General features: G+C 47.3%; 1 protein-coding gene across 7 annotated transcripts in view; it reads right to left on the reverse strand.

Annotated features, from left to right (window-relative positions):
- The window catches only part of MYO1E (myosin IE), a 189,614-nt gene that overhangs the window by 1,240 nt on the left and 174,634 nt on the right, over positions 1-13,740 (reverse strand). For 6 of the 7 annotated variants that reach the window (XM_036303216.1, XM_036303197.1, XM_036303205.1 and 3 more), the window contains one exon: positions 5,804-5,973. In XM_036303216.1, coding sequence (XP_036159109.1) covers positions 5,804-5,973 — 170 coding nt within the window. Of the gene's footprint in view, positions 1-5,803; positions 5,974-6,777; positions 7,027-13,740 lie in introns of those variants that run through there. The other variant, XR_004966726.1, reaches the window with a different exon arrangement.

Raw genomic sequence — 13,740 nt, forward strand, 5'->3', positions numbered from 1 at the left:
CTCTTAAGGGAAGGACCTGATGCGCAGATGTGAGGTGCTGGAGACAGCCTCCAGGTATCGGTCCTTTAGGACTGAAATGAGGCCGCGGCACTTCTTTGGGATAGCTGGTGCCCATCGGACTCTAACCCTAACAACCCTAACCCTAACCCTACCCTAACAACCCTAACACTAAGGCTAACCCTAACCCTAACCCTAACCCATCGGCCCCTAACACTAACAACCCTAACCTTAACCCTAAAAACACTAACCCTAACAACCCTAATTCTAAACCTAACCCTAACCCTAAATCAAATGCAGGACCCAGCCTAACCCTAACCTTAACCCTAACGCAGGACTAACCCTAACCCTAACAACTCTAACCCTAACCCTAATGCAGGACCAACCTTAAAACCCTAAACCTAACCCAAATGCAGGACTAATTCTAACCCTAACGCTAATCCCAACCCTAACCTTAATGCAGAACGAGCATAACCCTAACCCTAACCAAACCCTAATGTAGGACCAATTCTAACCCTAACCCTAACCCTAATGCAGGACCAACCCTAATCCTAACCCTAACCCTAACCCTAACCCAGGACGAACCCTAACCCAACCCTAACCCTAACCATAATGCAGGACCAATTCTAACCCTAACCCTAACCCTAACCCTAACCCTAACCCTAACCCTAACCCTAAATCTAATGCAGGACCAACCCTAACCCTAACCCTAACCCTAACCCTAACCCTAACGCAGGACCAACCATAACCCTAACCCTAACCCTAACCCTAACCCTAACCCTAACCCTAACCCTAACGCAGGACCAACCCTAACAATAACGCTAATCCTAACCCTAACCCTAATACCAACCCTAATGCAGAAATAACCCTAAGCCTAACCCTAACCCAAATGCAGGTCCAATTATAAACCTAACCCTAACCCTAATGCAGGACCAACCATAACAACCCTGGACTAACCCTAACCAGAACCCTAAACAAAATGCAGGACCAATTCTAACCCTAACCCTAACCCTAACCCAAATGCAGGACCAACCCTAACCCTAACCCTAACCCTAATGCAGGACGAACACTAATTCTAACCCTAACCCTAACCCTAACCCTAACCCTAACCCTAACCCTAATGCAGGACCAATTCTAACCCTAACCCTAACCCTAATGCAGGACCAACCCTAACCCTAACCCTAACCCTAATGCAGGACGAACACTAATTCTAACCCTAACCCTAACCCTAACCCTAACCCTAACCCTAACCCTAACCCTAACCCTAACCCTAATGCAGGACCAATTCTAAACCTAATCCTAACCCTAACCCTAAATCTAATGCAGGACCAATTCTAATCCTAACCCTAAAATCCTAACCCTAACCCTAATGCAGGACCCAGCCTAATCCTAACCCTAACCCTAACCCTAACCCTAACCCTAACCCTAACCCTAACCCTAACCGTAGGCATTTGGTTTCTGCAACAAGCAGTCTAACTTTGGAGTAGCTGTGGGGCTGGCAGTGACTGGCTGTGTCCTGGTCTGATGGCCTCAGTCCTGCTTCCTCCCCCTTCACTTCCAACCCTTAACTCCCACCTTAACCCCAGGCCCTTCACTAGTAATATATTTGGTACAGAAATGGGCCATTCTATATCTTACTACTCTGCATCTTGCCTTTCTTTTTTTCTCTTTTTTTATTGATTAAGGTATTACATATGTGTCCTTATTCCCTCCATAGCCTCCCCTCTCCCCCCACTCATGCCCTCACCTCCTTGGTGTTTGTGTCCATTGGTTATGCTTATATGCATGCATACAAGTCCTTTGGTTGATCTCTCCCAAAAATATGTATTTTTTTAATTGCTTTTAAGAGGAAGGGAGAGGGAGGCTTTTCTTTTTTGTTAATCCTCACCCGAGGATATTTTTCCATTTATTTTTAGAGAGTAGAAGGGAAGAGACACAGAGAGAGAAACATCAATTGGAGAGAGACACACTGACTGGCTGTCTCCCCCACGTGCCTTGCAACTGAGGTACATGCCCTTGACCAGAATCAAACCTGAGACCCTTCAATCCACTGGCCGACACTCTATTCACTGAGCCAAACCAGCTAGGTCTGCATCTTGCTTTTCAATACTTCAGAGATATAACCTTTCCATGTCTGAATCTCATTTTTTAACGAGATGGACAAAATTTATGTAGTCATGCCCTTATTGATGGACATGTGTTGCCAATTTTTCACTATTAATGCAATAAACATCCATACATATATTTTTATGCCTATGTGCGAATGGTTCTATACGAGAGATTCCTGGGTCAAAGAATATGGACCTGCTATTATCCTTTGTAAGAAAAATGTTACTTTTTATAATGGGTCATACTTTCAAAAGTACAAAAGTACACCCAGATCCCTTATTTGAGGGTGAGTAATGTTACCTATTTTTTGCACTTTCTTCCAGAGATATTTCATGTACATGAAGACAAGTATTTATAAAAATGACCCCCTTTTCTACACAAATGATAGCATACTGTGCATAAAACATGTTCTGTACTTTTTATAACCTTAATAATATGTGCTAATGATCATATCATATCTGTATATAAAGAGTTTCTATATTCCCACCTATAGCTGCAGGGACACCACTCTTCCTGTCATTTCCCTATTTTTCTATCTGCTGTCGGTCTATATCTTATAGACTAGGAGTTCTTGATATATTTCTGAATTTGTCATTTGAGTTGCAACTATCCTTCCTCCAATTTTTTAATTATATTTTACTATATTAACTTTTTATGATATTTTAATAGTTAAGTAGGTGAATAAAATAATCTATTATTTTAAGGCTTCTTGGTTTTCTATAATATTTCCAAATCCTTTCTCACATTGATGATGTTAAAGAAAAATCTCCTATACTTACTTATAGGACTTTTATGTTTATTTGATACATTTAAATATTTACTTACTTGAGATTTATCTTGGTGGAAGGGGTTAGATATAAATCCATGACATGGAGATTTAAAAATGGTGACAAATATTACGAAATTTCCTCCCAAAAGTCTATTTCAGCAAGAAATACCTATTTCCCTCACTAACCACAGATATTGTAGTCTACACTTTATTTTGCAATGACAAAATCCAGAATATTCTGAAAGTTAAAAGTTTTCTGCAGCTCATTTAATGGCAAAACTTGACCTGAATTGACATAAATTTATGATGTCTCTTCCCACAGAATATGATGCTCATGTTATTTCATAGCAGAAACATTGACACTGATCTAGGGTGCTGGCCTGGGACTCTCAAGAGGCGTTTATATATACAGACACACCATTATTAACTTCCTAAAAGCTCTCATCTCTGATTTCTGAAGCTCTAAGGATTTGGTTAAGGGAATGTGGACTGTGTTCCCATTTTAATCTTTACCGGCGTTGCAGGTGAAATGTTTTGCGTTGCATTTCATTGATGACTTAGGAGGCTCTGCTGCTCATTGCCTCACTAGCCCTTGTCCACTGCTGGACTCGATTGTGGAGGAGCTATTTATATATGTAAACATTTTTCTTAGTCAGTTTTCCAAAATTTAACTTTCCCCTGGTACCATTCCCCATACAGAGGGTTTAACTGAGTCCTGTTGTGAGGTTAACCCCTTTACGGTTTGGGGGCTTGATGTCCTCCATAGGAAGGCTTTCTCCACCCAAAGATTAATATAGTATTCTAGGTTTCCTTCCGACACTTTTATAATTCAGTTACATATTTTTAGATGTTTAATTCACCTGATTTTTTCTGGGTATGAGGTAGATATCTACTTTTATTTTATTTTCAAAATAGAAAGGAATTGTTTATACTTTCTCCTGACTTCAAAGCCACATTATCATACAATAAATATCTACATACACAGGGGCCTGTTTCTGGATTCTATTCTACCCCATTTATCTACATGTCTATTCCTGCACTCAGACCACACTTTAAATTACAGTGAAAACTTATGGCATGTTTTGATAACTTCTGAAACTCTACATTTTCTGTAAATATACAGTTGTTTTAAATATAACCAATACATGTTATTTCTAGAAAATTTGAAAGTACTAAGAAAAGAAAATAATATTCATTTAAAATTCAATACTTTAGGAGACATTTTCTATAACACATATATGATATAGATTCAGACACATAGCCATATACATTTTTTATTTTTACAAAAATGAGACTATAATCCACAGTCGATAACCTAACATTTTTTTCCCATGACCATTTTTCCATTTCAATACTGTGTTTTTGTATCATTATCTTTAATAAAAATAATTGGGCATCAAAGTTTACTGAATGGATATAGCAAAGCTCTCTTTGATTAACTGCTTTATTGGATATTAGGTTATTTCCAGAATTTTTGCTGAACAAAGCTGGTAATAAAAATCCTGTTTGTGTTTACTGGACTTTATTTCAACACTTATTTTCACTTGGACACTTTGGAGAAGGATACTAAATGGCTTAAACTATTAAAACCTGTGGAAAACTAGATGATTAAAAACAAAACAAAACAAAACAAAACAAATACCCAAAAGCCCAGGGACCAATTAGAAGGAGTTTGCCTAGGGACCTAGAGTCCTCCTGAGCGAGCCCATACAGTGAAGGAGCCTGTTACAGACACGGTTCCTGGCCACCTCTTCCTGAAAGCGGAACTTGCCGAAGACACTGTTCACTCCAGCTGTCCTTGCTCGGCTCCGAAGCCTTGGGTGGCTCTGCAGTGTCTTCCCCGAGCCTGACACTCAGGGCCTCTATGACCAGGCCACCCCCAGTGTCATCTCGTCTCCCAGGCCATCTCCTTGGGGATTCTGCACCAAGGTCAGGCATCAGCTATTTTTCCTAAAACAACTTGCTCTTTCTAGCCTGTGTGCTTCTGTCTGTCTGTCTCCCCCGCTTCCCCACAAATGCCATTTCCTTCATGGCGGGTCTTCCGTCACCCTAAGCCAGGAGCTATCTTTGTTTTTTGTGCTTCCATAGGCACTCACGTTTGATTTTATGTATATTATATTCTAACTTATCTTCTCTACCCAACTAATAAAACATTCAGCCACTTTTAAAATGGACGTTACAGGCTGCCTCCCTGGCTTCCATTCCATCACCTTCATTGGGGGAGCCATGAAGTTTGGGTGGGAGACCTAGCTCCTGTTTCTAGTGCAGTCCCTGCATGTCTAACCCACTTGGGTAAGCCTTTGTCTGGCTTTGGAGGTTGGATCAGGGGTGAGCACATGACCAATTTGGTCCAATCCCAGTGAAACCGAGCACTGTGTCCAACGGCCAAGAAAAGACGTCTTGGAGACAGAGCAGCTTTCAGATACGGTTTGGCCTGTTGGCCTGGCACTGAGGCAGCCATTCTGCTCCCAGGAGGAAAACCAGCCTGAGAAGGGAAGGGAGCAGCTGAAAGAAGATCTGAAAAAAGCATTAAAAAATGAATCTGGCCTGGCTGGCGTAGCTCAGTGATTGAGTGCCGGCCTATGAGCCAGGAGGTCACGGTCCAATCCCCAGTAGGGGCACATGCCCAGGTTTCGGGCTTGATCTCCGGTGTGGGGTATGCAGGAGGCAGCCAATCAATGATTCCATCTCATCATTGATGTTTTTATCTTTCTTTATTTTATATTCTCTCCTTCCTTCTTTCCTCTCTGAAATAAAAATTAAAAAATAGAATCTGGAGTCTTGATCAAACTGAGGCTGGAATGTGGCTACCTCTGCAAGTTCCAGTTAGAGGAGCCTACAAGTTCCCTTCAGGTTTAAACTAGTTTTAGAGCAGGGTGACTGCATGCTCTCTGGGAGGCTGTCCCAGCCAGCCAGCCATGCACTTACCTTCTTTGATAATGTCGATAATGTCATTGGCATTGAAGCTGAGTTCGTCTGTGTCCTGAGCATCGTAGGCATACAGAGCCTTGCACTGTGGCACCTGAGGCTTGGGCTTGGGCTGGGGCTTGGGTCTGCCCCCTGCTGGGTTGGGCCTGCTGGTCGTCTGTCTCCGGACCCTGTGGAGAGAGTGGAGGCAGGTGAGAGATGGCACCTGACAGGGGCAGCAGCAGTTCCGTATAGTGGTCTAGACCAGTGGTCACCAACCGGTGGCCCGCAGACCACTGGTGGTCCATGAGGTCCGAAAGGTTGGTGACCGCTGGTCTAGACCATGGGGCCACCACTGGCCTGTTCAAGTTCAAATCCAGCTCCATCCTTAGGAGGATATGTCGCCCCCTAAACTTTTTCTGATAATAAAACAGCCTCCCTGACAAGGTCATTGTAAAAGCACATAGATAGCTCTCAATAACCATTAGCTGCTGTTACCATGTCCCCCACTATATCTATATATCTACATCTACATCTACATCTACATCTACATCTACATCTACATCTATTTCTATATCTATATATATATATCTTTTCCACAATAATAAAACAGTCACACATCTACCCCCTCCCCAACTTTGGACACAGAATTTTTGCGGGTACCATAGAAGCCTCTCCTCAGCTGCCATCCCTCCCAGAATGACCACCCTCCCACACTTTGTATTAATAATTCTGGTTTCCTTTGTAGTTTTACAACACACGTCTCCCTAAACAACCCACGAAAGGAATCCCATTCTACTAGCACTCACTCCATTTTTGGGATGTAGCCTGTTGATGTGCGGAATTTTAGTTATTCATTCTCATTGCTTTATACCACTCCACCCCATGCATCTGTCCAAATTTCCTGACCCACTCACTGGGATGATTCCAGCTTTATCACAGAAATGCTGCTGGAAATGCACTTGTGCAAGAGCTCACCCAGAGCCGCTTCTCACCTTAGCACTGCTGACATTTTGGGCCACTTGTCTTTGCTGTGGGGCTGTCCTCTGCACTGTAGGGTGTTTAGCAACATGACCGGCCTGTCCCCTCTGGATGCCAGTGGCACCCGCCTTCCCTTGGTCAAGATCATCAGAAATATCTCCAGCACCAGAACCCTAATCCAGCTTTCGGTGTATGCTTCCAACACACTGCTGCCTCCGATCACCATTCACACACTGTCTCAGGCATGTAACTATCGCTTCTTCCTATTAAGGGAGATCTTTAAACTTATACCTGAAACAACTATTAAGTATGTTCATGAAAGTATTTAGAGAGAAAGGAAAAGGAAATAGAAATATAGACCCTTCCCCCTGCCCCTTAAGGACAAACCAAAGGAAAGTTAAGCTCCCGATTTCCTCTAAGAGGGTTGGGCTGAACTCAACATAAGCAAGGCTGGGGCTGGCCTGTTATGCCTGCCAGGTCTGTGAGCACCTGCTCTCACCTGGGGGAGGGAGAAGGAGAAGGGAGGGACTCTCCTTGGGCCTGAGTTTTGGAAGCAGAAAGCACACCCGGTTTGGAGCTGTGCTCTCAGGAGGCCAGAGCCCCAGTGTCCTCGCTGAGGTCCTGTGATGCCAGGTGCTCACTGGGTGCCACTAGTAAGTTGGATCATGAGGGGGTGCGTAGGAGAGGGGCACTGGATGTCAGCAGGGTGGTAGGGCTGTTCCCAGCAGGGGTGGGGTTCCTTGAGTGCTGCCTGGGGCTCCCTTCCTTTGTGGGAGGGAGCAACCCCAAGGTTACACAGGCTTCATTCAGCCTCCTCAGGTCAACCATGTCCCCACCTCCCACCCCAGCAAGCACTTCGATCACAGAGGAAAGGTGCCGGAGAGATCATTTGCATACATCATTTCCTCCCTGGTCCCCTGGCAATCCCCAGTCCCTGCTTGAGACGTGCTGGCTTCCCTGAGAGCTGGCTGGGCACACAGGCCTTTAATTAAGAGACCTGTATATTAGGGATGTCAGCATACCAGCAGTCAGCTGATTTCCCAGCAACAGGGAGTGGGGCGGAGGGCGGGTGAGTGTCAGAACACCCTGCGAGGGAGGAGAGCTTCAGCCTGGTAGCCCAGGGAGCAGGGTGGGAAGGAACGGGGGGGGGGGGGGGGGGGGGGGGGAGGGGAGGGGAGGAGGGGCGCGTACACACACACACACACATTCCCCAGAGGCCCCTAGATGAGGGAAACCTACCATCAGGGCAGGTTGAGGAGGCATTTGGAGCCAAAGAGTATTGGGACTTTGGGACTTAGGTGTGGTCCCCGGACAGGGGGCCTCAGTGAAGCTGGATGACCCTGGAAGGTAGGACCATCCTCCCTGCAGCCATCCCGGCAGTCACCCCTCCCTGGCTCCTCTGCCCATCCACCTCCAGCTTTGACGAAGCCCTCAGTTCCTCCTCCATTTCTTCCCTGCCAGCTGCTTCCTTCCTGAGCCGCCCCCGCCACTCCCCCCTCTTCAATATCGCCCCAGCTCAGCGTTTATTAGTTCACCTCACCCCCTACTAAAAATCCTCCTAACAGCTTCTCTGCTCTGGATGTGGTAGGTAGGCAGACGTGAGTAGAGCACGGGTACAGGTACAGATGGGCCTGGTACAGAAGGTCACCAGGGTGGAAAGCCCCAGGTACCCTGGAAAGGACAACTGTAGGGTGAGACCTCACCCCCAGCGTCAGGAGGTTTGGACCCCTTGACCTTTCCGCCCTAGAGATAACATCTAAGCCTCAGTTGTATGTCAGCTCCAGGCCCAGAGAAGCAATAAAACCAGATAAGGCTGCTGTCAGGACCAGCTGCATTGAATAATGACCCCTGCCCTAGTGCCAGCCAATCAGTGGAGACCACAACCTTGAATGGACACACCTAGAAAGCTATGAGTACTCTATTGAGACCTTCCCCTGGGACCTCCCCTAACACCAAGGCCCTTAAAACCCTTAGGAGGGAGGACTCAGTGCACTCTCCCTCCAGGGAGCATGCCTGTGCCTTCCCTCTCTCCTCCCTCCTCCCTGCCCCAGGCACATTACCATTAGCTTCCTCACACCCAAGCTCCAAGGGTCCTGCCTTTACCACTATAATGTGTTTCCTAAGCCCAATCCTTCTAGGAATTGCATTTTCTACCTCTGTGATTTACCCAATACATGTTCTCTTACAGTTTGGGTCTGGACTCTGAATTCTTTCCTAGCCAGAACCCAAGTACTGAGGTTGCTGAACCCAGGTTTGGTCTGACCCTACTGGTTAGACAACTGGTGCCATTCCTGTCACCTACAACATTGGGAAATGGGCCAAGGAGGGCCCTGCCAGGTGTGGCCCCTGCGGGCCCTTAGACTCATGTCCTGCCACCAGGCACACTGGTGCCTCCCCACCTTTTGTCATGGAAGCCCCTGAGCCCTGGTACGGGTTAGGAGCCCCATCACAGAGTCCCAGCTCACGTCATACTTGCTGAGGAAAGACAGTGCTCTCTCCCGAAGACCAGGAGCAAAACAGGGCATCCAGCTCACAGCATGTCTGCCCAGCATTGCACTGGAAGCTCTAGCCAGAGCAATTGGTCAAGAAGAATAAAAGGCACTCAGATTAGAAAAGAAGTGAAAATACCACATGCGATGATTTGCACGTAGAAAACCTACGGAATACACTAAAATAAATAAATAACCCCACCTATTGAACTAATAAGCAAGTTCAGCAAGACTAGGGAATATGAGACAATATATAAAAATCAGCTCCATCTCTATGCATCAGCAATGAACAATCCAAATGAAACTGAGAGAGCAATTCCATTTACAAGACATAAAAAAGAATGTAATACTTAGGAATGAATTTAACAAAAAAAGGATGATTCTCCTTATATGAAATGTCCAGAAAAGGCTAATTTATATGGACAGGAAGTAGATTAGTGTGGTTGCCCAGGGCTGGGGCTGGGGGAATGACGGCTAATGGCAGAAAACTTTTTGGGGGATGATGAAAATGTTCTAAAAGTAGATTATGATGACAGTTGCACAACTCTGTGACTATACCAAAAACTGTTGAATTGTACTTTAAAACAATTGATTTTTTTTTTAATCCCCAAAAAGCTGGTTAAAAAAACACACAATGAGTGAATTGCACCAGCCCCTCGGGGCTCTGCAGCGCATGCTGATGCCCAGAGTGAGCTGGGCCAGCTGTAGGCAAGCAGCCGCTGGCATCCCAGGAATCGGGCAGAGTGGGGGAGGGGCTGGAGGCGTGAACACAGCCACTGCATGGTCTTTGATCCCAAGGCACCAGAGGCCACTTCCTCAGAAAAATCAAAGTAAAACCTCAGGGATTACTGGGGAATTTGGGTTCCTGGGTAGACCCTGGGCAAGCTGTTTGTCCCAGGCCCTGGACAACTGCTCCATCCTGAGCTGGCTGGTGGGGCTCCGACACCCGCAGTTGGGAGCGGGGCTCTGGTGGCTCTAAGATGGGTGCGGTTGCTGGGGAAGAGAGTGTTTGATGTGGATGTGCAGAGCAGCTTTGCCTTCTGCACTGGGAAAAGAAGGCATCCCTGAAGTCACCATTCTGGGCTCTTTCCTGTTGAAATGTCCTCTGTGCCCAGGAGGGGGCGCTCCTGCTGTTGTAAGGCAGCATCTTCCCAAAGAGAGTGGGATACCCAAAGCCTTCCTCCTCCCCAGTACTCCTGCCGCTCTGTCACATCTGGGCACGTCTCCACTCTTCTTGCAAGTGTCAGCAGATGGTGTGCCATCTGGGAACCCCTGCCTGTAGCTGTGAGATGCAGACAAACGTGCCGGGCTCTGCCTGCTCTGGCGAGGCACCGTGCTAGGCATTTTCAGACGTTGCTCCTCACAACACTCCTGGGTTTCCTGCTGGTCTCATCTGGACGGCAGAGGCACAAGGCTCCCACAGCTCTAGCCACACGACCTTTCTGGTCCCTCTGTCTGGCCATGCTCCCCTGGCTGCCTCCACCCTCTGCCCAGTGCTGCTAATGCCTGCTCAGCCTTCCAAGCTCATTTCAAGCCCCTGCCACATGCTCTGGTACCCAACCTGCTCAGAGCAGGGGACTAAGAGGGTGGGACAGAGGCTTGTGTCATTATTAGGACAGAAGGCTCCCTGGGCCGGGGCCTGGCCTGTTTGTGCTCACCAGGCCCAGGGGCCCCACGTTGCCCCAGCCCCAATGTTCTGACGGAGTGACAGGGGGCGCAGAAGGGACGCTGGCTTAGAGTCGGTGCCCGGGTGGGCGGCCCGGCTCTGCCACTGGCTGGCACATAAGGTGGGTGTGCCACTTCACCTCTTCAGGCGTCTTCACCTGTTATTAAGGGGGATCCAGGCCAGGGCCCAGGTCCTTTCTCTAATTCTGACAGAGCCTCAGAGCGCTCCCAACAACACTGCTACTGTCAGCTGTGGCCGGAACACAGGCCGTCTGTGCCCAGGAGGTGGTCTGTCTCCGCTTCGCTGCACGGCAGACTTGGAAACCACCGTAGAAACGGTCAGGGAGAACAGCCGTGTTCCAGGCTCCTCTCCACAGGCTCAGCTTTAAACGGACCATCTCCTTTGCATCACTAGGGGGCGATCCTGTGTAATCAATAATGTGGAGAGCAGGACTTTCCGTGAGGGCGCTGAGTAATGAAGTCTTAGGGGCCTGGAGCCTCCACTGGCAGCCAAGAGCCGACTGGCCCACGCAGGGAAGAAGGGATTCAGACTTCCTTCCACAGCAAACGCGGCCTGGTGCCTGGGAGCTGGAACTGGCCCCGTCCAGCCTGCGGGGGCAGGTGGTCATGCTGTCAGGATTTTTGTGGGTCAGTTGTTAAACACTCATTATTAAAGATGAAATCGAACACACGTATGATTGAATAAGTTATAATAAAGCAAAGGCAATAAATGCTCATAGCAACCCTTCCTAATTATTTTCCTGTATCTTCTATCTATGCTCTGAAGTTACTGTCTGCTGCTTATGCATGGTGGCAGCCTTACTGGCGTGCGCCTGGGCCTCTCTCCCCACCTCTGAGACCAATGGTGGTCACGCTGGCAGCCTGACATCGGCCACAGCGAGAGTAGAAGGGCACACGTTACAGCTCCAGACAGCCAGCGGCTCACCAGCACACCCCTGTCCCCATGCCACCCTGGCCATAACTCACACTCCCTCGTCCAAAAGCGATAAAAAGTGTGACAGAGCCTCGTGTGTTTAGCAATGGATGTGCAGGATTTAGATAATTTTGTTATGTCTGGAACTTTATGAGACTTGCATTCCTAATAAACCTGACATGACTGAAAATTGTGTTATTGGGATCATGAGGGTTGGAGCAAAAATTTCAGACAAATAACAAAATTATTTTTCCCATTGCCATTTCAATAACGAAGGTTCACTTTTACACATAATAGTTTATAATTATAAAAGTCCACATCACTGAGCAAACCCAGTGTTTCATTGTATGTAACTGTGGCACAATGCAATTTAGAGTTCCTATCACTCCCTGACCCATGTTTCAGGCTAATCTGTACACATTTACCACTTTATTGTGTCTATTTCCCAGTAAGAAAACAAACACAGGAAAGAGCTGACAGCGACTCACTTGTACAGCAGGAGTTTTTTCTGAGTCGGGCACGGGACCTCTAATGCAGCCACATTATAACCAACACGACGGTCGCCCCATCTGCTCAGTGAGGACCTGCGCTGCTGGAGAAGCCCCGTGGCAGGGACGGCGTGGGGCCGAGGGTGCCTTTGCCCTGAAACATCGGGATGCCAACTGACATTTGAACCCCTGTGGACAGCTGCCCAGCCTCACAAGATGCTAAAGGCCCGCAGGAAACAAAACCCCAAATAACATCAGGGACAACAAAGCTCTCTAAAGCGACGGTTTGTTCACTTGCTCTCTCCTGGGAATGCCGGTTACTTTCCAGGGGATGTGAGTTGTTACAGTGACTGGAACAAAGACTGGGGAAGAGTCGAGCGGGAGGAGTTTTGGGCTTTATTGACATTGTCCAAATGCAGCTAGTGTCTGTCGCAATATTACCTCACCGCCCCCTGTTCTGCTGTTGCTCTGAGCCTACAGAGAGCGGCATAGCTATTGTGTGTGTGTGTGTGTGTGTGTGTGTGTGTGTGTGTGTGCAGGGGGAGTGATGAAGGGGTCTCCCTGACTGGTCCTTTGTCTTGCTTTCCTAGGCTGCATATTCCCCGTTAAAGCCAGCAATGCTTAAAGCTTAGACCCTCCTGGGGACCCTCTGTGCAGGTCAGAGATTAGAGTTCTTGCGAGAAAAGCCAGTGGCCAGGGGACACCCACTTTTCAATCCTGGTAGGACATGACTATTTCCCTAAGAGAGCAAAGCACATGAATAACAGTCATAAAACCAATACAAATAAATGTTCAAGCTGCATAGTGCTTTACCATTTACAAAGCCCTATTTCATCTCCAAGAAACCCCGAGGAGAGGGTTTTTAAATTATATTCTTTTTTTAAAAAATATATATTTTATTGATTTTTTACAGAGAGGAAGTGAAAGAGATAGAGAGCTAGAAACATCGATGAGAGAGAAACATCGATCAGCCGCCTCCTGCACATCTCCTACTGGAGATGTGCCCGCAACCCAGGTACATGCCCTTGACCGGAATCGAACCTGGGACCCTTCAGTCCGCAGGCCGACGCTCTATCCACTGAGCCAAACCGGTTTCGGCATTAAATTATATTCTTACTAGAGGCTCAGTGCACGAAATTGTGCATGGGTAGGGTCCCTAGCAGCTGCCAGCTGGGGCCTTCCTTCATTCCACACCACCCCCTGGTGGTCAGCGCATGTCATAGCAAGTGATCGAACTCCCGGTCTGTCGAACTCCCGGGGGGACACTTTGCATATTAGGCTTTTATATATATAGATTATCCCTCTTACGCAGGTGAGGTCACCAAGGTGTAGAAAGAACAAGTGATAGACGAGAGGCAGCGCAGCATGTGGCACATGGAAGGCACGTGGCCCCGTCAATAT

The sequence above is a fragment of the Myotis myotis genome, unplaced genomic scaffold (assembly GCF_014108235.1).
Source record: "Myotis myotis isolate mMyoMyo1 unplaced genomic scaffold, mMyoMyo1.p scaffold_m19_p_1, whole genome shotgun sequence".
In the NCBI taxonomy this organism is placed as follows: domain Eukaryota; kingdom Metazoa; phylum Chordata; class Mammalia; order Chiroptera; family Vespertilionidae; genus Myotis; species Myotis myotis.